The 26,761-nt window shown below is 43.0% G+C and overlaps 1 protein-coding gene across 3 annotated transcripts in view; it reads right to left on the bottom strand.

Annotated features, from left to right (window-relative positions):
- The window catches only part of PRKN (parkin RBR E3 ubiquitin protein ligase), a 782,243-nt gene that overhangs the window by 706,814 nt on the left and 48,668 nt on the right, over positions 1-26,761 (bottom strand). For 2 of the 3 annotated variants that reach the window (XM_064648967.1, XM_064648968.1), the window contains exons 2-3: positions 23,486-23,659; positions 23,008-23,288 (exon numbers count right to left, since the gene is read on the bottom strand). In XM_064648967.1, the coding sequence (XP_064505037.1) occupies positions 23,008-23,288; positions 23,486-23,643 (439 nt within the window). In that variant the 5' untranslated portion in view covers positions 23,644-23,659. The other variant, XM_064648969.1, reaches the window with a different exon arrangement.

Here is a 26,761-nt window from a genome sequence, read left to right as displayed (position 1 = left end):
CTTGAATAATAATACCACTACATCCTCCCTTGGGGGAATCGCCCTCTTTTTCGTTACCTCTTAGTCTTGGTGGGCTACTTTCATTCTCATGACTAGCATCTCTTGGTGTACTAGTTTCCACTCTGTAGACACTGTCTTCTTTTCTCGGTGTACTGGTATCTCTATTCCTGTCGTCTTTTGGTTTAGGCGGACTACTCTCTTCCCCGTGACCCTCCGGTCTCATCAGGCTACTTTTTTCCTTATCGACCTCTTCCTCTCTGTAACTTTCTTCTCTGTAACTTTCTGACCCCTGTGGACTACTCAGTCCCTGCGAGCTGCTTTCTCCTTGGGGGCTCTCCGATTTTGATGGGCTACTTTCTTCCCAACTGTCTTTTGATTTTTGAGGACTAGCTCCGGTCCTGGATCTTCCTAGCTCTAGCGAAATATCTCCTAATAGGCTAGTGTCTCCTTCACCTTCTCTCCGCTTTGGTCGTGGTATCCCGTATCCTGGAGCATATGGTTGGTACTCCCATAAACTTATTCTACTTTCTTCTTCACTGTCCCTTCTTTTTAATTTAAGACACTGTTGTCCGATACTACAAGCATCACAACAACGTCCCTTTGGTTTCAAATTTTTCTTATCCTTTTCCAAAGCTAAAACCAAGGGGTCCTGCGGTGCAACATTTACTCCGCATTCTCTCTGCCACTCAGGCTTATTCCTGAGCGTGAAAAACATGTCGCAATACATCACTTCATCCCACTTGCCCAGTCGACGGAGGAACAACATAAGCTGTAAAATAGTGTTGTAATTTGTTGTCCCTTCAGGTGGCCATTTCTCATCATCATCTAGTTTATACAGAGGCCACCATTGCGTGCAGTACTTTAAGAGTGTTTTCTTGCTTATGTTTCCTCCTGGGGCTCCCCCTAGATCTCTCCAATGCTTTAGGATACACCCCAGGGGGGTTTTCATATTTATGTCCTTACTTTGCTGGCTTCCCATTATTATCGTAGGGCCTGGTGATGTAGTAATGGATAAGGTTTTGTGAGAGGTAGGGGCTCACCAGACAAACTTATAGGGTGCTCTTCCAGATTTTTCTACTATCTGTGCGTCAGTAATATACCAACTAATCTGGGGATCGTGTTCCCAAACGGGTGTCCAATCAAGAAACTCTTCTAATACTAGTGGATCGTATCCCAACCTCCCACTCTCCTTTTCTATTCTTCTTATGAATTCCTTTACGTGATATTCTATTATGTCAAGCAATTCTTGTCTCTGAATTCGTGCTTCTATGTCCAATCGGGCTAGGCTTCCACCAATGTGTTCACACTGTGTAGCTTTCGGTATGTCAGTAAATTCTACTTTAAATCGCAATACTTTCCTTATCCTATTCCACCGTCTTAGAGTATTTCTGATTCTGCCCCAATACTTCATGTACGCAATCTCCAATCGCTTCGTCCGTTTCTGGCCTGGCTCCTCGCGGAGAACAGGAACCGCAGAGCGGGACTCCCACTCGCCCCGCAGCAGAGCCGCGTCTCAATCACACTCACATTCACACTTGCACACTTGATATAGGAGAACTTTCCTACCTTCTGGTTTCTATCTGAGCAATCTGCGTTACCGAGCAAGGTCGCGAGATGGCGCCGCAGACCGAGAGATATGGCTTTGCTGTCGGCTGTCCGATTTATGTTACCACAAACTCACAGGATGTTGCTGCAAACTATAAAACACACTTCTTACAGAAAATGCAACCAAGATGTTACAAATACCTGTCTATGAGTGTGGCAACAATAAAATCTCACCCACTTAGTTTCTGCCAAATCTTGATTTGACCAACAGCGTATACAGTAGAAGGTAAGGGTACGATTGAGCGCTATTTCTTGTGTTCCTCTTGGACCCAGAATATATTTACCACAATTGTTACACAAAGCTCTAACATACAGTGAACAATAACAGAAAGGACAGATTTTAATCCTAGGATTTATACGTGCCGGCAAGAGCTTATTCACTTTTATAGAACTGAGATTGCAATCATTTCCCATATAGAGTTAAAAAGACGTCTTAAGAACTATACCATATATGAAAAACACAACATCTAATTTTTTACAACAGACAAACAAACTGCTGCAAGCAATGAAATCGTAAATGAGACTCTCTCTCAGTATCTAAACAGCTTATTTTAGTTTCGTTTTACTCGTTGACAAAAACCAGAACATTTAGCAAGAGAAACCGCATTCCAAGAATTCTTTGCTAGTACAAGGAGCTTTCTGGGTCCTAAAGCTCCTCGAAACTCTCAAACAGCCTCGGAAGAATTAAAAATGGTTAATTTTCTGAATCGAGCACAGTTTCCAATGCATTACCAGACAATATCTTACACAAAACAAACAAACAAACAAAGAATGATCAGGGTAAATTAAAGCAAGAACATTTGCAAACAAGACACAGAAACATAAAGGGTGAACACAGCATTACAAAGAAAAGACAATTTTACACTGCAGTGCCGGGACTCTAACCCGTTTAGGGACTCTAACCCTTTCTTGGCAGGACTCTAACCTGCAACTTTCAATACCTGGGACTCTAACCCAGCTTTAAGGCTAATGCTGAGGCGTCCCCCAGCTCCCTTTTGGGCGATAGCGTCCTATCCCCACCAACTTAATTACTTTCTTTTATAAACTGCAGTTCAAAACATAAATACCTCTTAATTTGAAGCAGGAGGTTCTTGTCCACCGTTGCGCAGATCCAAGGGGTCTGGGAGACTCTGCCGACAAAAATTCAGTCGGGGGGCCCTGAGAGCGTCCCGGCCCCTTGGGTCCTGGCTCAGGAAGACCCCCCCCGTCCTGCCGCGGTCGCCAAATTGATGCCAATTTTATGCCCCAAAACAAGGCACGGAGAAACTGCTCAGAGACAGAATTTCAGCCTATAAGCAGGAGGTATTTATTTTACGGCCGGGGAGCAGCCAGGTCGCCCTGGACAAACTGCTCCAACTCGAGAAACACACAATCCAACTTTTATACACGTTTTGCCAAGCAATTACATCATATATTATGAATATTCATTACATTGCAACATCTACTTTTAATATTCATAACAGGTGGAGTTGAGGCGGAGTTAGAGGCGTGGTCCTTAATTTGGGGAGAACTTCGGTGGGAGTTCCGGTCTTCCTTCATCATGAACCTCGTGTCCTTTTCATCATCATCCTCCTAAACTTTTGAACCTTCCCTAATTTGGGTAGCTTCCTTATGAATTTGGCAGAGAGTTTCGGTATTTGGCACCAATACCTAATTTCTTGGCATGTCCCTCTCTTTATCTCTTTGGTTTCCTCCCCATATGTCTCTTTTTGTGTGTACTAGCATTTTCTGTTCATGTTTATGTTCTCCTGTGTCAGCGCGACCTGTACCTCAGTGAATTTATTGTCTCCGCTTTCATAATGCTGAATTCTATGTGCCTTGCTAAAGCTTGCTTCTACATTTTGTGCTTAACTCTTTATATTGCTTAAGTTCGCTTTTCAGGTGTTACCTGGCTTCACCTGTATCATCATTCCACAGACACATTATCTACATACTTTTAAAGGCAAACTTTAGATGAATCGGTTCTGATAATGCTGGAGAAAACAAGGGAGGTCAGGCTTTTGGGTACAGATTCTGTATCATCCTCACAATAACTACTCCCTGGTGTTTCTCATTCGCTCCCTATTCAGTAATGCATTAGCCCAGGAAGGTTGCGTTTCCTGACATAAACCCCAAGGACAAACAGAATTTTGTTACTGACTTATGGCCAAAACAGTTGGGAAGCCTTCTCAAAAAGTCACTTGTTTCTTCTAAGATAGTTTATAACTAAATCCAGCTGGGAACTAATAAAAGTGACCCAAACTTTCCTTCTGAAGAAATCAGCATTGTCTTATTTGACTATAACATAACTGTTGAGTAAACAAGGTCTAATTCCCTACTAAGAATATGCAGCAGATATGCACAACAATTTCATGTAGATAAAATGAACAAAGTAACCAAACATTTCTTGATTTTTTTTATCTTAACCCCCCTTTGCACAAGTGGCAAAGTAAATAAAAATTCTCCCTGTGTGCATAGTCCTTTGTCCTCAAAGAGCTGCCTATTCACATTCATGTCTAGAAGCCAAATAAGATTTCAAAAGCTGTATTCACATGAAATCAACTGTTTCATTTTTTGTGTATGGCAATTGCATCCTAAATTGGTTTACAGCTCGCTGTGTGCTTTCTTAGTCCAGGAAACTGATTATATGAACAGTTCTAAAATAACACATTTGAAATGAAATGGGAATTGATACTGAATACTCACTGCACACAGTGATACGCAAGGACATCTTAGGTTCCTACCAGAATTAGAGAAATAATTCCAATATTACCCATGGAGAGTGCTTAATTTTTTCAATTTTACTTACATTAAAAAGAAATGCTGATTTCTTAACGTTGAAAAATCAGAAATGGAAAACGTATGTTGGAACTATTGTCACTGTCAGAAGAACATAGGGAAATCCTTAGCCTTCAGAAGTGGAGTACATAATGAGAAACATCTTAAGTCTGTTATCAAATACAAGTAATACCAGCAACAAGAATTATTAGTAGCATTTGAGTATTAGTCAGCATTTTGAATGTAAAACTCTACACAGTTGAGAAGAAAAAAAACAAATCCCAAATGTGTTCATGACATGATTTTATGAAGCCAGTGTCACAAAACAGTCTGTTCATTTTAATGTAAATTTCATGTCCTTCAGTCAGGATATTACCTAAGAACCCAAAATCTCTGCTAAAGGAGAAGTAGCAGAGTTCATTTATTTGATATAAAGGTAAATTAACTGTGTGGTTTAAAATACCATTCTGAAGTATCTGAGGTTTAATTTTTAAATGTGAAATTATTTTTATCTTCAGATCAGTAAAAAAAAACCAGTAAATTTAATCCAGAATTAATTCAGAGGTGACATTTCATAATACCTAAGCAGAGTCACACACACTCCACAGTAAAATCAGCTTATGTTAAGTATATATGACTCTCAGTAATTCTCAGGTACAGATGGAAGAATAAAGCTACAGACTGAAGAAGTTAGCTGAATTCAGACAGCACAGGTAAACTTTCAGAGCAGTGCTGGGATCAGCTGTGTGACTCCAATTGATTTTAGAACACGTCTCAATACTCAAGTCTTGTATTTATTTGCTGAACTAGTAAGGCAACAGAAATGGCTCCAGAAGTGCCTCTCCTGAGCTTCAGGTGTTTTATGAGACTGATGTGGCCAAAGAACCATGCTATACTTGAAAATTTTGAGTTTTAATGTTATTTCAAAGCAGCACTCGGTACTTTTATAAGGTTGTAATGTGTTTTCATTTTACCTGTACTGAAAAAAAAAGAACAGAGAACAGCAGGAAAGCAGCTATTCCAAGAAAGGGAGGCATAAAACGTAAACATAATGCAACAAAGAAGCAAATGAAGAAAGTCTCCCTTTATTAACAATATGGGAAACAGATTGTGCTCATCTTGCTTAGGGCCAAGAGCCTCATTGTGGGGAATTCAGCCAGGCTCCACCACACAACTCACTAAGGAGTTTTGCTGTGTTAAAAAGTAAACCAGATGGAATATTTCCTTCCAACAAGATAATTCTAATGGAAATTGTTAGAAGTACTGTAAAAAAAACTTTTCAGCTTCAATTGCTCTTTTATTATGTATAATGAGGGCAAGCAGAATGAAAAGTAGACCATGAAAAAAAAAAGCCAACCAAAAATTTAAAAATTCCAAACACAAATCATTAGCCAAGTTTCGAATTTTTTCTGCCTCAGAACTCCAGCTACTTACATAGAGCACACACCAGACTAAAGCCAAATATTAAACAGTAGCAGAGTTAGTGGAATAAAATATCTTAAATTTAGGTGGAGTATGTAAAAAATACTCAGCTTGAAGGTCAGCTTGTAGTTTCATACAGTTTGAATTAAAAATACATAGCATGTTAACACACTAATACACCAGGGCTTGGTGAGACCATAACAGACATGGCCTTTTTGTTCAGGACCATTAAGACAACATCTCCTGTTCTTAAAAGACTCTGTATTTTCCAGAGGAGGTACAAAAGACAAAGAAGAAGGTAGACAAGGTATAGTTCTATAGTTCCTGGTTTTGTCATCTTGTTGCACATCTGACCAAGAATTTTTGAAGTCCTGTGCCCTAACTGTGCTAGAGCAAAATGAAAGATTTGTTTTCCAGTTTGTTTGGGTTTTTTGTTGCATCAATATCTTAGGCTGTAGAGCCTGAAAACTGTTCTTGGCAGTAAATACCTTTTCCCCCTTAAGCTGCAGCCATTTCATCACAGCAACAAATTCATTCTTTAAAGAAAGGATAAAGGTAATAAAGGCAATTTTCTGTAAACAAAGCAGCTTAAACACATACTGAGCCTGTGATTTCTGAGAAATAGGGTCAATTATCACAGACAGACAAGCTCATGCTTCAGTTATCTCAATCCAGTTTGCCAAGGAGAGGCATCTACCACTAAGAAAGTACTGTTAAAATGGTCAATATATATTTTCTTTTTTTAAAAAAAAAATCTTGCTCTCTCATACTAAAAACTGCTCTAACCTCCATTTTCTTCTTCAAGAACTGGTCTATACCAGACTTAAAAATTCTACACAGTCTTTGACTTTGTCCTGCCATGTTTTTTCAATCAGCCAGAAAGAAAACTGGAATGAAATTGCTATGACTGGATAAATGAAAATCAAATTTTTTCAACATTTATTTTCAGTAATCTAATTACAAAGCTTTTAGTAATAGTGTAATTACTTAGAAGTTCTGAACATATGTTTCCACTGAGAGTATTCCACAAAGGACACTGTATCAGAAAAGGGAAGAAATGGTACATAAATGTACCAAAGATATTTCAACTTATAAAAAAAAAAATATTGAAAGGTGAACCATATGCCAGATATGCAATACGATGTCCAATATGAACCAATTTTGTTTTCATCCACAGTCCTTTAACACCAATAAAGACAATGGAAAAGTCTTTTTCTATGACATCAAAACATATTCACAAAAAGTTACTGGATTGACATTTAGAAAATAAAAAAAAAACACATAGGAAATTATTATGACAGAAAGCAGCTGAACACTGTTCCTTGAATTTTGAAGAGAAAAATTCAAGCAGGTCTAACGTTTGCACTAATGGAAAGGGTGTGTTAGAGAAATAGCTCACACAATAGGCTTGAAAAGTCTCAGTTTCTTGTGATTCTTACTTTAGTGAAGTTAACTAAATATCCTTAGCTCTATACACTGAAAGTTATTATATCTGATATATTAGATCTGACAAAAACAGTTCTATTGACTAAATTTACTAGGAAAAAAAAAAAGAATCAATGAACTAAGAGAGGGAATTCACCACTGAGCAAGACATTTAGAAATGCTAAACAAAAGATAAAGAAAACAGCAGCACAAACAGCAAGAAGATATTGGAAAGAAAAAAAAAACCACAAAGTAAAGGAAGTACTGGAACTACATCATAATGCAGAAAAGCTTTACACTTTTAACAAAACAACACTCACATTGCTCATCACAACACTGATGAACAAAACAAGCATATTTTTGTTTCTGGAAAGACAAGTTTGCTTTTTTTGTTTGCGTTTTTTGCGTATCACAAACAATTCACAAATGTAACTGAATTTAGTGCATAAGCCTACTCTTATCTAGTACACAAAAAAAAAAATCAGACATTTGTAAACACATGAATAAGTTTTCATAGATAAACTAAAGCAAACGAGGACTCGTGGTAATAAACGTATTGTTCACAACACCTTCACAATAACACAGCACAACCAACTCCATTTGATAGCAAGTGCTCTCTAAAAAGCTGTGCTTTCATTTCCTAAACATTAATACATTATAACCTTTCTGCCCTTTAAACTGCCACGGAATGACAAGCTCTTTCCTCAATTAGGATCTTCATTCATCTTTATCAGCTTCTGAAGTACTTAAACAATTAATCAAATCAACTTCTAAACGCTTTTCTTTCATATACTCATGTCAGGACTGCTTATGCTCTCTGCAGAGGGGTCTAGGCTTAGAGCCTGGAGGCAAAGGCAAACTGTGTCCCCAAATTGGAAGAGAATGTCAAAACAATTACAAAAAACATAGAATCAAACAAAGCACAAAAAAATCTGTGTTGTTTCCTTACCAAAAGTTCTATGCTATAGGGACAAATAATACAAAACAGAAGAACTTTCAACATATTCAGAAAATAAACCCACAATCTCATTGGTCAGATTTCCAATATGACGGTTAAAAAGGGAAGAGGTGAATGGCAAGGCATTCCTCAAGAACATTCCTTTGGTAACCAGCTTTGTTTCATCATTTCAATTTAGCTCAAACCAGCCAAGTACAGAAAGTCAACAGTATTCCTCAACAATGAGAACAGGAATACAGACAAGAGGTGTGTGTTAAAAACTGTATGCAGGATCCAGATAATTTATACCGGAGATGTTTAATGGACAATGCCCCATGGTTCTTTTTAGATGTGTGTGTCATCATCATTATTCTCCCTCTTCCAAAGGTAAATGGAAAAGAAAATAATGGCATATATTATAATAAACTCAGAGGTCAGGAGAGGGGATGAAAGCTTTAAAATAGTTTTAGAGTCAGAGTCTTAAAATTTCCTTCCTTGAGACTGTTAGCATGAATAGATGTATTCAATTCTGCAGACAGCCTCAAATAGTTCTGAAGTCCAAGAGCAAGGTTCTGCTGTAATCTAACTGCTTAGAAATAAAAAGCAGGAAAACAGTTAACATAATTTCTCTGAAGCATATAATTTATGATGTCACTTGTTTTGAAAGGCATTGTGATATATTTAGAAGGAGTTGCCAAAGATTTTGTGTCTTATTCATTATAGGCCTGTAGCCACTGTAAGAAAAGACATCACTGAAACGTCTTACATAAAGCTACCATGTACTTAATGCATCATAATTGTGACAAGTTATTTACTGCAATCTTTTGGCTGAATTCATGAGAAATCATTAATCAAACTGCCTTCTTCAAGAAGAGGTACATGTTTACCAGCACAAATACCAGCTACCACTGTACAAATTGCTCAAGGGCATGAAATAAAAGCCAGTCTCATGATTAATTCTTCATTAATTTCTACCCTTAAGATCACTGACATCGAATTTAATATTTGACTAATGACTGGAGAACTTAAATGATTCCTTGTCTCGTCATTTTAACAGAGATTTTGTAAGAACATGGCAAATATCTCACAGTTATTTTCATATGCCTCAAAGAAAAACTTTGGTGCTACAATTTTTCCTGGGTCAAACTTTAACAATATTAATGTAAACACGAACATGTGTTGAGAAAAACAATGGAACAGAAGATTTACTGCTTAAAACCTGGTTTAGTACAATCAGGCAGGCTGTTGGAGGAGACAAGGAGGAGTGGGAGCGCTACGAAGCGTGGAGAAAAATCTATAACCCCTAAATGGACTTAAATATACCGGACTTGACACCCAATACCTATTATGACACCCACCGAATGCGTCTGTTGTACCCCAGTTACTCCCCAGTTTGTTGTTATGCTGTTATACTGTTTTATGTACCCCAGTTGTTGTTTTAAAATTTTGTCCACCATGTTGTCCCCTTCTTCTTCCCTCAGGTTTTCCCGCCTTTCCCTGTTTTCCCGCTCCTCTGCCTGCCATTGGCTAGGTTTTGGTGCAGTGCAGAGGTAGCACCCATTGGTCCTTACCCCCGGAGACATCCAAACCCCTCCTTTCCTGACCCAGCTACCCAATCACCTTACCTCCCTAGTTGTCAATCCCATACTCCTCCCTAGCCCAAGTACCACCCCTTGTCCAACCCTATATAAGTTGTTACCCTCCTAATAAACGTTGGCATTGCTTCCCTCACCTTCAATCGTGTGAGAACCCTTATTGCAGTGCTCAACCCTTTCCTTTATCCCTGCGGGTTGCGGCAAGTGGCGCCCAACGTGGGGCCCGGTTGAAGGTCCCTTGCATCAAGGGAACTCCCGTGTCTTCACCTGGGATCAGGCAGCGTCAAGAGGGACGACTGTTCCGCCAACCCTCCCTCGAGAAGCAGACGGCTACAGACCCCGACGGTCGTGTGGGTCGCGCACCAGACAGGTGAGCCTCGAGGGACATCCCTAACACCCACCCTTCACTCCACACCCTATATTTTATTTTTAAGAGAGGAGTAACATCGGAGAGTGTCCCCGCATTACACCATGGGTCTGACACTCTCTACCTCTCAAAAGTTTGTGTACAGACGCCTCAAAGACTTCGTCATTGAACACGGCCACCCGCTTGATAAAAAATCAGCTAAGGCGTTAGCGAGGTGGCTAGACCGCCAGGGCTTTGCCATCCATGATAACATCTCACTGGACAAATGGCAAGCCCTAGGGTACAATCTATGGCGGGACTCTGACAGAGGCGGAAAATTAGCCAAGGAAGCATTAATTGCTTGGAGGCTCATTCTGATGGTGCTACAGCACCAAATGATGAATGCCAACACCAGCCTCACTCAGGACACAACCAAAGACATGGACATTAAAATGGACTCTAATGACACACAAAATGGCGGGGAGGACACACACACGGACACCACCTTAGAAGATGGCGGGAGGGAGCGCGGAAGAAGAAAGCGTCGATCACAAAATGGCGGCGAGGAGGGACCCCAGCGTCACCAAGAGAGAAGGGGGGAGGGTGAAGAGCGCGGGAAACCAGCGCGGGAAAAGAAGAGGCGGGCCCCCGTAGCTCCACCCCGTGGGCCGCCTCCCTCTCCTCCCACTCGTGGCGCGAGAAGTCCCTCCCCCGACGCGCCTTCCGACACGCCCACTTCCGCCACCCCGGTCTCCTCCCCGGACGCGTCCCCTGCACGTCACCGGCAGGAAGTAGTGGGCGGGGCCAAAGCAAAGGCCAAACCGGTCTTCCGGAAAGATGGCCGCGCCCGTAGGCCCCATGACACCAAGGCCTACCCCGCTCACCGCGACTTAGATTATGATGATGAGTGGGCGCCGCGTTCCCCGGAGAGGCAATCCTCCGTTCCGGACATCTGGGAGGCCTTCCGGGAGGAAGCGGCGCGAGCCCAGGACGTTGAATTCTTAAGGGCATTTCCGGTCTATTACGAGGAGGGGAAACCCCCCGAGTGGAGACCGGTGTCCTATCCAATGTTGAAGGACACCAAAAAGGCGATCGTGGAATATGGGTTGGGGGCCCCATTCACTATAGGCCTCTTGGAATCCTTCTTCCTTGCGTATACATTAATCCCCTATGATATTCGGGCCGTCATAGGAGGTCTTTTTACTACCGTTCAAGCCTCGGTTTTCGAGGCTGAATGGAAAAAAAGAATCGTTGCCTTTGTCAACGAAAAAATGGAAAGAAGGGGGATTCCAACCAGGCAGGCCATTGACATGCTCTATGGCGAGGGAAATTATTCCAACAGGGGGGATCAGACTCGATTAGACCCCAAATTATTAAACACAACCAAAGAATTGGCCTTAGAAGCGGTTAAAAGAGTGGCGGATGCCTATGTGCAAGCGCCCTCTTTTACCCTGATCAACCAAGGAACCAAGGAGCCTTTTGTTGATTTTATTACAAGGCTCAAAGAGGCAATTGCTCGGCAGGTCCAACAGAAAGAATCCCAAGAAATTTTATTTAATCGGCTAGTGATTGAAAAAGCAAATGAGGACTGCCAGAGGGTTCTAAAAATGCTTAAAGATCCCACCCTGTTGGAAATGATCGAGGCATGTAAAAATGTCTATTCCAACGCCAATAAAGCACGGGTCATGGCCGCAGCATTTTCGGGGCCCCAGCACTGCTTTGAATGCGGGGAAAAAGGGCACTTTAGAAAACATTGCCCAAAATTTCGGTCGGAGCCAAACCTGCCAAATACCTTGTGTCGCAGGTGTGGGAAGGGGCGCCATTGGACTGCCAATTGCAGGTCCAAGACCAACATTAATGGTGAACCCCTCTCCCCAAAACCATCTCCCAAACTCCGTAAGAAAGTGACTTTTTCGTCTATGCCCAACCTAAGTCACTGTCCCTGCGAGCAGTCGGGAAACGGGGAGCTGAGCGCCAGGGGGGGCGCGATGACACAAGTTGCCCCCCATTCCATCTTGCGCCAGCCACGCCCAGCTACCCCGTAACTCGACTGCCCCCAGCAGACCCTGTTCCCACCCGGGAACAATGCAAGACCCTACCATGGATTGTCCTACATGCTATACATCCATCAACACACTTAAGTTCCTATGAACAACTTGCAAGGGTCATACCATCTGGCCCTGTTGACCCCGATTTAACTTATTTAATAACATCGCACTTTTCAGCAGTCAGCAAGGGAATTGTAGTCGTTCCCACTCTCCTGACGGGCTTGGCAAATAACAACATTGCCGTTTGTCTAACTGTGCATCTTCCCCCTGTACAGCTGGAGGACCGCTTCCCCGTGGCGAAGATGGTCTCCACTGAAGACTTACTGTGTGTCTTGTCGGCGGATGAGGAGAAGAGGCAGGAAGCAGAAAGGGAGGTCCTATGGACCACCACTGTAAAGTCATCTCGCCCACTCCTAACATGTTTTATTTATTATCCGCAGCCCAAAAGACCACAGCGAGTCAAGGTGGAGGGCCTCCTCGACACGGGGGCGGACGTGACTATCATTGCCTCCAGAGACTGGCCACACGCGTGGCCAGCACAGACAGCCTACGTCCGTGTGAGCGGTGTGGGGGGAACGCAGCAGCCCGTCAGGAGTCGGGAAGTCTTAACCATCTACGGGCCGGAGGGTAGACCAGCGTCCCTCCAACCGTATGTATTGAATATTCCGGTCACTTTATGGGGACGGGACGCCATGGAGCAGTGGGAGCTCAAATTGGGCACCCTGACTCCTGAACAAAATTTTTAGAGGGGGTCACTGAAGTAAAGCAGCTCCCCAGACTGAGCTGGAAGACTGACACGCCAGTCTGGGTTGATCAGTGGCCCCTACAGTCAAAAAAGCTGCAAATTTTAAATGATCTGGTCAATCAGGAATTGGAAAAAGGACACTTGGAGTCTTCCACCAGTCCCTGGAACACTCCAGTGTTCGTAATTCAAAAGTCCTCAGGTTCCTGGAGATTTCTCCAGGACCTGCGCAAAGTAAATGAAGTCCTGGAGCCAATGGGAGCCCTCCAGCAGGGAATGCCTTCACCATCCATGCTCCCTGCTGAATGGCCCCTGGTGGTGATTGATATAAAGGACTGCTTTTTTCATATATTCCTCAATCCGGCTGATTCGGTCCGATTCGCTTTTTCAGTCCCGGCAATCAACTCTTGTGAACCTCACCGCAGGTTCCAGTGGCGTGTGCTTCCCCAGGGGATGAAAAATTCCCCAACTCTCTGCCAGATGTTTGTGGCAGAGGTGTTGAGGCCAATTCGGTCGCAATATCCGCAGTCAATCATCTTCCATTATATGGATGATGTATTGATCAGCGCCAAAAATCAATTGGCAGTTGATGAAACCTTAAATTCCACAATCTCAGCACTAAAAAATAATGGATTGGAGATTTCCCCTGAGAAAGTGCAAAGGGAAGCACCATGGAGGTATCTCGGACTCCAAATTAATGCCAAAAATATTAGACCTCAATCAGTGACGATTGACAAGAATGTCCGAACTTTAAATGACCTCCAGAAGTTACTGGGTGCGATCAATTGGATCCGACCTGTACTGGGGATCACAACAGGGGATCTGCACCCCCTTTTCGAGCTGCTACGAGGTGACGCTGATCTGTCCTCCCCCCGTTGTTTAACATCTGAAGCTCTCGAATCCCTTGCTACTGTTGAAAAGAAAATCTCCGAAAGACAATCATGCAGGAGGATGGAGGGACTGCCATCCTCCTTAGTAGTCATCAAGGAACAAAGACAACCGTTGGCCCTCCTGGGGCAGTTTACCAGCGACTACAGAGACTTTTGCTTGTGGGAGTGGATGTTCCTCCCTCATCAATTCGGTAAGACCATCACCACTTTAGTTGAGATGATTGGCAAAATAATATCAAAAGGTCGCACTAGGTGTTTAGAACTTAGTGGGGAAGAACCAAATTTTATCTACCTCCCGCTAACTTCTGAACACTTAGATCAACTGCTGCAGACCTCCACTGATTTTCAAATAGCCATCGGGGGTTACCCGGGAGAGATTCGGCTACATCTCCCGGCGTGCCCATTTATTCAGAGATTAATACATCTTCCGATCCGGCTCAAAATTGTGCAATCTGAAAATCCAATTCCAAATGCAAAGACTATTTTTACCGATGGCTCGGGGAGAACCAGGAACGCCGTAATAGTGTGGAGAGAAAACGGTGATTGGCGTCAAGATATCCACAAGGTTCAAGGTTCTCCTCAAATAGTGGAACTCTCAGCAGTTGTACGCGCCTTCCAAATTTTCAGTGGTGAGCCAATAAACATTATTTCTGATTCGGCATATGTAGTGGGTGTGGTAAAAAGAATTGAAAATTCCTATTTAAAAGATGTTACCAATCAGAGTTTATTCCAATTGCTAACCAAATTGTTGTTTTTGATAGAAAATCGCGAATTCGGCTACTATATTGTCCACACCCGCTCACACACCACTCTACCCGGTCCTGTGGCGGAGGGGAATCAACTTGCTGACCATCTAGCAGGTATGGTTGTAACCCCCAATTTATATCAGCAGGCGAAACTCTCGCATGAATTTTTTCACCAGAATGCGCGATCGCTGCAAAAGCAATTCGGACTCAAATTATCTCAAGCAAAAGAAATCTTAAAGGCTTGCGCTGACTGCCAAACACTTACACCAGTCGTCCCAGAGGGGACAAACCCAAGGGGTTTGTCGCCCCTGGAGATCTGGCAGTCAGACGTAACCCATGTGGCCGAATTTGGGAAGCTAAAATATGTACATGTGTCTATTGACACATTCTCTAAAATGATTGTGGCCACCGCGCATCCTGGGGAGAGGAGTAGTCATGTCAAGAAACACTTCCTGTCTGCATTCGCAAGGATGGGAGTCCCAAAACAGATTAAGACCGATAATGGACCCTCCTATGTGTCTGCAGACGCGAAGAAGTTTTTTGAACAGTGGGGGATACAGCATACCACAGGGATTCCCCACAACCCCACAGGGCAAGGTATTGTAGAGCGTGCGCATCAAAATGTTAAGAACATGCTCAAAAAACAGAAAGGGGGGAGTATTGGCCTCTCCCCCCAAGAAAAATTAGAGAAAGTGATGTATGTTCTTAACTTTCTCAACATGATGGAGGACACGGAAACTCGCGCAAGCAAAAGTCCTGTGGATCGCCATTTCAGAGCCACAACATCGGCTCTGACTGATCAGAAAGCCAAGGTGCTATTTCGAGACCCACTAACAGAAAAATGGACGGGCCCTTTCCCCTTAATCACCTGGGGGAAGGGCTACGCTTGCGTTGCAGGTCCTGACGGGCCAAAGTGGGTCCCTGCCCGACGGGTAAAGATCTACCGAGAATCGACGACAACCACCACTTAAGAAGAGACCATGCTTCGAACAACACTTCTCCTACGGATCCTCCTCGCGGCTGCGGTCATCCATCCCGCGACTACCATCCCGCTTCAAGGATGGATGAATCAGCCCCAGCAAAATCTATGGGTAACGCTGGCCAAGGCTACAGGCACCGACACCTTATGCCTAGCCTTGACCAGCGCAGGCAGTCCTTTTAAGACATGTCTGATTGGGATCCCCGTTACTCCATCCGAATGGCCCGCGTTTGTATCACAAACGCGGGCCCAGGGATCCCTCCAACTAAACTCCCCTAACATGGCACAAGCTATATCCTCACTTACCTTCGCAGACGTCCCTTTTCAAGAAATCGATCTTTTAGGTTCACTCCCTTCCACTGCATGTATCATTTTCCACCGGTACACCCAACCTATTCTGTTTACCCCTCTTAATGTCACTGCATATAAACCCATCTACAAAGGGACACATTCCCCGTGGTGCAATGGCTCGGTGGCCACCACCATACCCACCGAGCACATCCCACAAAATATGAGGCTCCCCAAGGGATTTTTCCTACTGTGCGGGGATCGGGCATGGCCCGGAATTAGAGCCTACCCGGAGGGAGGTCCTTGCACAGTAGGAAAACTTGCCCTGTTTAATCCGGCTAAATTCTATTTTGAGAATCAATTGGTACACCCAAAACAAAGAGCCAAAAGGTCCCTTTCATTTTCCATGGGCGCCCCTCTTCGTTTTCCTAAACCCGTTGCTCCCAAACCCGTTGCCTCCAAGCCAGTCGTTGTTTCAAAGACCCTCCCTGAACCAGAACCGATTCGGATGCAAAATTCTCTCCCTGCACCACATGTGAATCTTGGAAGGCCACAGTATTGGCCGACTCCTCTGCCCTTCCCCGAGGACTGTGACTCCAATATTCACATTTGGTCCAGAGTGAGGAACTTCTGGGCGTCTTTCCCTATCCCTGGGATAGGGACAGCGCATGCCCTCTCTCTCCTCACGCACCTTGGCTGCTGGTTGACCAAGGAGGCGAACGCTACCACCCAGGCGATAGAGGGCCTGCTCGAAGACACCCAGAAGCTGAAAGAGGTATCTTTGCAGAATCGAGCCGCCATTGATTTCCTTCTCCTGGCACACGGTCACGGGTGTCAGGAATTTGAAGGCATGTGCTGCATGAATTTCTCAGACCACTCCGAATCTATACATCAAAGCATCAACCAGCTCAAAGGATTGGTCCGGGAGATTCATCAGGACAGAGGAGGCGGTCTCGACAGCCTCTTTGATTGGATTCAGTTACCAAATTTTCCCCCCTGGACAAAGAAACTCGTTATGCTAGCTGTTCTGTTTCTTTTTGGTTCGGTGTCTGTTTGTGTTCTCTTACCCTGTTTAGTTGTGTGTCTGCGGAGGATGTTGATGAAAACCATCGAGGCCAACCTAACAACTGCCCAAAGAAATAAAGAAGGGGGAGATGTTGGAGGAGACAAGGAGGAGTGGGAGCGCTACGAAGCGTGGAGAAAAATCTATAACCCCTAAATGGACTTAAATATACCGGACTTGACACCCAATACCTATTATGACACCCACCGAATGCGTCTGTTGTACCCCAGTTACTCCCCAGTTTGTTGTTATGCTGTTATACTGTTTTATGTACCCCAGTTGTTGTTTTAAAATTTTGTCCACCATGTTGTCCCCTTCTTCTTCCCTCAGGTTTTCCCGCCTTTCCCTGTTTTCCCGCTCCTCTGCCTGCCATTGGCTAGGTTTTGGTGCAGTGCAGAGGTAGCACCCATTGGTCCTTACCCCCGGAGACATCCAAACCCCTCCTTTCCTGACCCAGCTACCCAATCACCTTACCTCCCTAGTTGTCAATCCCATACTCCTCCCTAGCCCAAGTACCACCCCTTGTCCAACCCTATATAAGTTGTTACCCTCCTAATAAACGTTGGCATTGCTTCCCTCACCTTCAATCGTGTGAGAACCCTTATTGCAGTGCTCAACCCTTTCCTTTATCCCTGCGGGTTGCGGCAGCAGGCTTCAGTCAAAAGGTGTACAGTAATGAACTAAGTCTTTCTCCATCTTGTCCAGCCTCAGGAATCAAACAGGCAAAAGGCTATGATGCATTTTTCTATATCAGATAAATCTAATGGATTTTTATCCTTCTTTTGTAAGGTCATCCATCTTTCCCTTCCTTTCGAACCAATCGAAATACAGAGGGACTAGGAGAGGCCTGAAGTACAACATTCAGAAACTGAAAAATTGTAAATTATAGATTTTAAAGGACATAATTTTCCATACTAAAATTTAGTTACTTAATGACTATAAGTCCTCATAAAGCACAAACATTTGCCCCACCTACACTGTAGTTCAGAAGGAAAAAAATCATGTATTGTGAAATAACTGACAATTATATAATTAAAGCTTGACAACTAATTATCTCCACACCAACCTTTGTAGTGGTATTCTGTGAATTGTGGATACATAGCTGCACATTTCTGACATTACCATTTTTTTCTTCTTTTAATGGAAAGCTGTATACATCACTGGCTACATTTTGTGTTAGAAGTTGATTTTCAGTCCAACAATACTTATACACGGTACATTAAAAAAATATATCATTAAACAATAAAATTGATTGAAAATAATGAATTTATCTCTTTTACATAAATCTGTCTGGCAAAGTAACAAAGTTCCCACTAAAGGTTTTACTCTCCCTTGGGTTTCTCCTGAATATAACAACTTGGAAGGCCTGCACCATTCTCAGTATTATTTGCTTCTGTGGCCTGACCACTGACACAGCTGACAGTTTCATGATACAGTGTATGGTAATCCAATTAATTTATTTCAGTAAATGAGGATATATGTGGTTCCAATTAAGAAACCCACTTTGCCTCTTGAGGCAATATTATCACAACAGAATCAAATAATGTCTTTGGCTTCCAATGTATCTACAAAAGACACACACATTACTTTGGCAAGGACTCTTAAGTAGTAGTATTTGCTGTTATTCTTTCTAAAATATTTTCTAAATTTTCATGTTTTCTTAGCATAGGTCTTTTCCTAACTTTTTTCTGGGAATAAGTGGAATTTGAAATTCTTAACTTTATTCTCACCTCACAGATAGGCTGGACCAAAGGTTTTGGTAATTGATACTAAGTTTACACATTACATACATGGGAAATAATTTTAAGAAATTGTCAGATCAATACTCTATCTGTAGGGCCTTATCTGAAAAACTCAGCACACTCATCAGAACTCCCTTAGCCACTGCTTAATTAGTTTCCAACGTGCCTCGATATTATAATACTGTATCCATTAAAAAAATCCAAAACAATTAACCAAAAATACTGAAAAAAGCGCAAAGAAGCCCCCAGTTTTTCTCCCCCTTGCTACTTTTCTTTCGAAAAGAAATCCAAGCAAAAAGCCTTCCCATCTCTCTTCATGGAAACAAAGAAATCCAGAATGCTCATGTATATCTAACAAAACCCAACTGCCTTATGAAGATAATCTTCCTCAAATGATACTAACTTTATAAAACTTGGCTGATAGTCATAAGAAAGCATTTTGTAGGAAAACAATCAATAAAATATAAACCCAGTAAAACACACAATGTTTCATGATGCAATTCTGTACACACAGTACAATACAGCTCCCCTAACAGATGAGAAAAGCCTCAAAACAACTTGAGCAAAACAGGTCGCATAGGGAATACAAGTAGCCTTTGACAGTCTGAGGTTTAGGTTTTGTTTCATCAAACTAAACATTGGAAAGATTATTCCGCATGCTCGTGAAGTAAGTGAACTACAACATGAGTTATTTATTCAGTGAAAAGTACATATTGTAGTGGAACTGTCCATAGCATTACATACACTGAAACAGAACATCAAGATGACAACAAAAGAAAGAAACCCAAAATTGCAGCATAAGACCAAAACATCTAAGTAGAAAGTTCCCAAAATATTTTTCCTTCGGTTGCTATGCTAGCACCATTGTTTTCTGGTCTAAATACATTCAGGGAAATTCTGAAAAGGTTTATTCTTATTTTGGTTCCCCAAGGTTATTTTCATAACAAGGAGAAATATTTATGCAGAAAGTAGATTACCAACACACTGAAAAAAGGTGCAACACAGAGGAGCGATCGGTCATCCAAATAGCTCAAACTTTCACTCAGGCTCCCATTCCCCTTTAACTTGATTACTGCCATACCAATCATATTTCATTGTCAAAGCCCTTCGCTACCTGCCTTTACCACCACCTGCATCTCCCAACCACCACAGACATGCTGACCTGCCAATATTAACTACATAGAGCCCATCTTCTACAATTTTAAAACAGTTTGGGGACTTCTCCCGTGCTTTTTTTGCTCTTTAAGAGCAAAATTTATTTCCTTAAAAATTCCACAAAGCTGCCCTGGTATCATCTTTGTTTAAAATCAGGTTTGGTTTTGGGGTTTTTTTACCGTAGTACTTCTTGAAAACTCAAGAGGAGGTGCTCAGAAAGGTAATATCATTGCCAGGGCCGTTGACTAAGAATCACCTCACAATCCAATTGTGAGTTGTCACTGCCCCTGTACCAACACTGGTTTTCAGCTGATCCAATGGTAAGCAAATGTAGGGTATTAAATAAATGAAATAAACATAAAAAACCTACCACAAACAAACCCAAAATCTCCCATGTCCCTAATTAAGTGGAGGTTTTGAAACCTCAAGTCACTTAACTAGCTCAGTCTGGATTCAAATTATCATTTAAGGAATCTGAATGTGTACAAGTCCATGGGACCTGGTGAGATACATCGGTGACAAGGAAGGGAAGGAAAAATAAAGATTGATTACAGGAATTAACTATCATGTTATTGTGTGTTGCACAGTTACATTATAGCATTAACCCAAGAGAACATAAAACATTGCCAGAGATATGATACTTTAAAATATTTTGGAAAATATACCATGTGCTTCATCGGAAAGTTCTCTTAAACACACAGGTAAAAAAAACTGGGCACAGATGACACAAATTATCTCACCTTTCCCCTCCAGCCCCCAATTTTGCCATGGTATTCCCAGCTCACAAGTGTTTAGAGGAGACTTTTCAAAAAGCAAGAAATTGGACTAGGTCTCTACGTCGTATACTTTGAGGACAATTCCTGTGGTTTTGGGAGGTGGGGGAGTGTATTGTCCTGATTTTGGCTGGGATAGAGTTAATTCTTATAAGAATGGTACGATGCTGTGTTTTGACTTTCCTGTGAGAATAATGTTGGTAATACACTGATATTTAGTTGTTGCTAAGTAGTGCTTACCCTAAGTCAAGGACTTTTCCGTTTCCCATGGTCCACCAAAGAGTAGGTGCACAAGAAGCTCAGAGAGAGTGTGACCAGGACAGCTGACCTGAACTGGCCACAGGGCTATTCCATACCACAGAACATCAGTATACAGAACTGGTGGGAGCTGGCCTGGAGGACGGGCTGGGCATCAATCAGTGGCGGTGAGCAGCCGTATTGTGCATCCCTTTGTTTCTCTTGGGCTTCATTCCTCTCTCTCCTTTTCACTACAATTATCATCGTCATTAGCCTTAACAGCATTACCATTGTATTTTACTTTGGTTTAATTATTGAACTGTTCTTTCCTCAACCCACAAGTTTTACTTTCTTTTTCCCCCACCCCCACCCCCCCCTCGACTCCCCTCCCCATCCCCCCCGGGCAAGGAAGGAGGGATTGAGCGGCTTCTTGGTACTTAGTTGCCTGATGGGGTTAAACCACGGCAGGTTGCAACTCATGTAAAGCTTCGTTTATAAATTTGCAACTAATTAGTATGTACGTTTTATAATCAATATTCACAAACATTTCCGTCTGCCACAGTGAAAATAAAATTATCATTCATCAGTCATATAACATTTATATTCATGAGCATAAGTAAATATTTAGATTTCAGTGTGAGGGCTAGAGGCATCCACGCTGTAACCACATGGGCTGTCCCTCAGGTGCACTCAACTTACTTTTCTGAAGCATACAAAAGCAAACACACACTGTAGCTCTGTTAACGCGTGTATTTTATATACTACAGCAATACACCATATCAGCAGACAACACTGCAAAATTAAAAAACAGCGGAATACCTAACCCTCTGTGCTTTCCTTAAGCCAAGCCTTTAATTTAAAATATTCTCATCTACAAAAGGCAAAAATAGCCCAAATGACAAGAAAGTCCAGGAAGCAAAACTCCACAACTAGGAAGAGACTATTTGCAGAAGTATTTATACATACTGAAAACTAACTGCTTTTAACTTTCTTTTTAGCTTTAACAAAGCTTTTAGAAAAAGAACACTACCCACAAACTTATGGCCCTGTGCTGCTAAGAAAAAAAGAACATCTAATTGAAAAACCCATAGGATTCTAGGTCACTTTCGAGATGTTCAATTTAAAAACAATACATATTTTTACAAAAAAACGCATGGTTTTCAACTTCATTGGGTCTTACATAGTCAGCAATTATGACACCTACAGTGATGATGAAACAGTAAGTCTGAGGACAGCAAGGAATTGTTAGATTACACATGCATCCACTACATTTTATAGGTCTTATTTTAAATAATTCTTGATATTGAGAAAGTGAATGTGAGATGAAATGTGTCATTTGTGAACTCCCCAGGTAGAGATTCATCTTACAAGGAACAGGAGAAAAGCCACTGCTGGAACAAGAGATTCACGTGTTGCACTAGCATTGGATAGGCACAGGAACCATGCTCAAGGACCACAGGGTCAAAGTGCCAACACTGTCCGGCCCAAGTTCCTTCTTTGTCATGCCACCGCCAGCAACCACCACGCCCGACCAATAACACGTTTTTATAAATGCTGGCAAGGCAAAAAAGTTCGCAGATCACACAGAACCTCGCCCAAAGGTATTCACAGTCGATATACGGAGAAGGAATAAAAATGAACTTAAAAATGACCTCAGTGACAAGGCCTTGGCCAGGCCCCCCGTCCCACAGGCGGGCACCGACCCCTCTCGCCCTCTGCCCCCCGGGTCCCCGCGCGGCCCCGACGGGCGCACCACGCGCTGGGACCGGCGCGCGCAGCACCGAAGGCAGCGCCGGCTCGTCCAGGGGCGCGCTCCCGCCCCGCCGAAGCACCGGGGGAGGCGGGCGGGGAGGGAGGGGAATCGAAGGGAGGCGAGCCGGCCCCCGCTGCCCCCCGAGGCCGCAGACAGAGCAGCAGCGACGGCGAAGGCAGAGAAGGGGCGGGCAGGAAAGGGCGGACCCGCATCCGGGCTCGCTCCCTGACGCGCTCACTCACCGATCATGGCGGCGAGGGTGGAGAAGGGGGGCCGCGTACACGCGCGCGCACGTGCCGGCCGCGCCCTCCCGCTCGAGCGCTTCCCCGGCAGCCGACCGGTGGAGTCGCGAGACAGCGGGCGGGGCGTGCCGGCGCGGAATGCGCATGCGCCTCCTTGAAGCGCGCGCGAGGCCCCCTGGGTAACGTAGTTTTTCGCCGCTTCACACCGGCCCCTACTCTGCCCACGTGATCGCCTCTCCCTCCACGCCCCTCCAGCCCCCACCTTCGCTAATGACTTTCTCCCTGATTGCCGTCTGTCGCCTCGGTCTTCGGCGCACCGAGGGGGGGCACAGCCGGGCGGGGCCGCTGGGTCTCTCTCCGGCTCCCTTCGCGCTTCCCAGGCGGGTTGTTGACGCGTTGCCTGGCAACGGTCGCGTGTCCGGGGGACCGCCCGCGGCGGCCGGTGCCCAACGGACCCCGTGAGGGAGGGACCGCAGGGCCGCAGCCGGCGGGGGCACAGCGGCCGGCGGGGGGGGAGAAGTCCCCGGGGGACAAGGACAGCAGGTGGTGATGAAGGGCTGGACACGGTGGAGTAGGGGGGGGACGAGCTGGGATGATGCAGAAGGGGTCCTGGAGGGGGGAAGGAAGGCGCGAGAGGGGTGTGGGGGGGTATCGCTGATCCTGAAAAGAGCGGAGTTAGAGCTGCTGCCGCCTTCTAACTGGCTGGGCACGGGGCGCTGATGTTCGCTTGTTTGTTCCAGTCCGTATTTCTCCTCTGGTCCGTCGCGGGCGCCGGTGGGGAGATGGTAGTGGACAAGGCGGGCTCCGGCCCCTCGAAGCCCGCAGGTGACAGGTGCCCCCGGCAGCGGGAGAAGAAGAACAAGGAGCAGGCCTGCGACGGATTCACTATTAGAGCCATGATGAAAAACAGCGTGGTACGTTTGCTGCTAGCATAGAGGTGACATTAATTAGCTTACCTTAACGTGTCCAAAAAGCATAGCCAGTTAGAGCTGAGCAAAAAGCATGTCAGGAAGGTGTGCAAGTTATAGTAATACCTTGTCTGGGTTATGCTGGTTGCTGAAATTACCTTCAGAATTTACAGAAGTATTATCAGAAGATAACTGTGCCTGTGGTAATTGTGATGCTTCAACTACCAAGTGCGTTGCTTTGGTGCCATCCTATTAAACTGCTAGCCTTATGGGCTTGTGTGCGAGGCTCACTGCCTTGCATTTAGCAATATGCTGTGAGGTGCTACTGCAGTAATACTCGAAAGTGTTTCCATACACTTGTACATTGTGGTAAAAGTTTGATGTGAATGTTACATAGGATGGCAAAGATCTGGAAAATACACTAGTTTTTAAAATAGGCTTGAAAAATAATAAAAAACTTCCACACCGTGTAGAATAATACTAAACTGGAAACAAACATTAGTTCTCCAACTCATAGTTCAAAGATAAAGAGGAGCTGATCCAGTGTGCTTTATTTAAAGTTAACAGTCACAATTTCTAACAAATTTAGAGGTTTGCGAGTTAAAATATTAGTATAAAATTGGTTTATATTGTTTTATTTGTCTACCTTTGTCAGAATTTAGGAATAAAAAAAACTTCAACTAATACAGAATGCAGATGTTCAGCATGTAAGCAGATGAAGTAATATGCACATACATCTGTGCTTAAACTCTTGAATTGTATTTTTCTTTATTTGGACACTGTTCAAGGTGTTAGCAAAGTCTTGAGTTCTCAAGGGGTTTTTTGGAATCAATACACTATTCCAACAGAAATTAAGAAATACATTTCCCTTTTGCTGAAGTGGTCTTCTTGGAGCAGTCTCTCTGGTCTTGTTATCTGTAAGAGCATTCTCTTAGAAACCCAAACAAGTCCATCTTTAAACAAATTTTAAGTAAAAATTGTGTATTTAAAGAACTTTCTCCCATTAGTTAGACTAAAATATGTTTCACCTTAGTTGGAAAAACACAAGGCAAACACAACAACAAAACTCTTTTGTTTTAAAGATTGTTTGGTTTGTGTTTTATTCTAGACATTAATGGAATAGACTATAATACTTCAGCAACTTTAAGGATAAATTTTTAAAAGATGTTCCCTCTTCTCTGAATAAAATTCAAGTAATGGATATTTACACATATTTGTTTTCACCTTGATATGTAAAAGACACTTAATTTTGTCTAGAAGAATCAGCAGTTTCAATGGAGTTGGAGAAATATATATTTAATTTTTTAAAAGGATCTGTGACTTGTGAACATAACTAGCTATGAGTTTAATCAGAATGAGGGTTTCCTTTTAAATATTTATAGAGTATTAACTTTTATAGCTGCATTTCTAACTTCCTAAACATGAGCAGAAGGTTAATTCACGGGTAAAGTGGCTGCCTTTGGAGATACTTGTTGAATCACAGAAGTTACTTTCTTTGGCAAGGACTTCTGTAGATCATCTAACCCAACTTCCCATTTGAAGTGGGCCTGTCACTAGCACTAGATCAGGTCAGTCATGGGTTTTCCTCACTAAGCTGTGAAACCTGCCAACTTCAGAGATTCCCTGACCTCTCTGGGCCATCTCTGCCTCGCCCACCTGCCCCCCCACCTGCCCCCTTGGCCTTTTCAGAGGTCAAGTTTGAAGTGTTCTGACCTGCTGCACAGGCTCTACTCATAACTGGGTAGGCAGCAGTGAAACTGTTAGCCCTGACACTACAAATCTCCCAGGACCCCTATGTTTTGCAAAAGCTCCAAGTGAGGATAGGCAGCCACCGGAATCGTTTCCAGTCAATGTGCAGAAAAAATCAGTGTAGAGTAAGGAATATCTCTCTCACTGCCACTCTGTCTGTGCAAAAGTCTGTGTCCCTCTTCTCTTTTCCAACAACTGGTTAAATGAAGCTTCAGATTTATTAAGTGCTCACATGTCAGAGGTTGACATCATTGATAAAGTTCTCATGGAAGGCTTAGGAGTTGACTGGAAGGTTGAAAGCACAGCAGGAAAATATAGTTAGGACATGGTGATTCTTTTTGTTAGCAGCATGACAAGGCATAGGGTTGTCAGCAAACGTGTTTGGCATCTCCAGGTCAAACAACAAGGTACTAATTAATAGCTTTGGTGCAAGCGTGCAGTTAGTCTTAAACTCTTAGTGTGGAGTCTTAACACCATTATACATATATGAATGTAAATGTTCTAGTAAAGGTTCCAGAATTCTTTGATGTTGCTTTTGCAGTGTTTTATTAAGCTGTTTTTCATGAAAGTTCCTGCTTTTACAGCCAGTAGTAAGTGCAGAAATTGAGTACTTCCAATACTGAAGACTTGTCTCAGCTCTCACTAAATCTAAAATTTGCTTATTGAAATACAGTACTTAATAAATATTCACAAAAAATATTCCTGAAGAAAGTGTTTAAGTTATTCCAAAACTGTAAATTTATATAGTGGTTGAGGTTAAGAGCAAGATTCAATAAAAGTCCTCTACAGTAACAAGATTCAGTAAAGGTCTTCTACTAACAAGCTAGGTATTGTGACATTTACATTTTAATTGTTCTGTCCTCCAAGTAGAATCAAGAATGCCAAGTTATGTACTGATAGCTCACAGGTACTGCATGTAGAATTAGGAATAAAATTAAAAATTAATATATAGACTGGCAAGTAGGAAAATGTTTGAACGTGAATGTGGGCAGCAGGGAGATATTTCTCTTCCCTTCTGATCCTCTCCAGATGATATTTTTCCTATTTTTTGCAACTGTACATAAGAGAATAAAGTGTTAGTGTCCCTATTTTCTGTAACATACTAGTGATAAAAGCACTTTTTCAAGGATGGGATTCATTCTATTACTCAAAGAAAACTGTAGAAAGGGAATTCCAGTCTATCTGCCACTTTTTAACAGATTCTTAACCAAGAATTTATAAGATTACTGAGGTGGAAAAATCTACACAGAGGGAAAAATCTGCATGTCTTTTCGAAGTGCTGTTACCATGCAGCAGAGAGTTAGGATTCATAGGGCTAGAAAGTGGCAAGGTAGGAAACTCACTGGGTAATATATTTTA

Source organism: Pseudopipra pipra, chromosome 3 (genome assembly GCF_036250125.1).
Source record: "Pseudopipra pipra isolate bDixPip1 chromosome 3, bDixPip1.hap1, whole genome shotgun sequence".
Lineage (NCBI taxonomy): Eukaryota > Metazoa > Chordata > Aves > Passeriformes > Pipridae > Pseudopipra > Pseudopipra pipra.
Note: the sequence above shows the minus strand (reverse complement) of the source record. Positions and strands in the feature narration are given on the sequence as shown.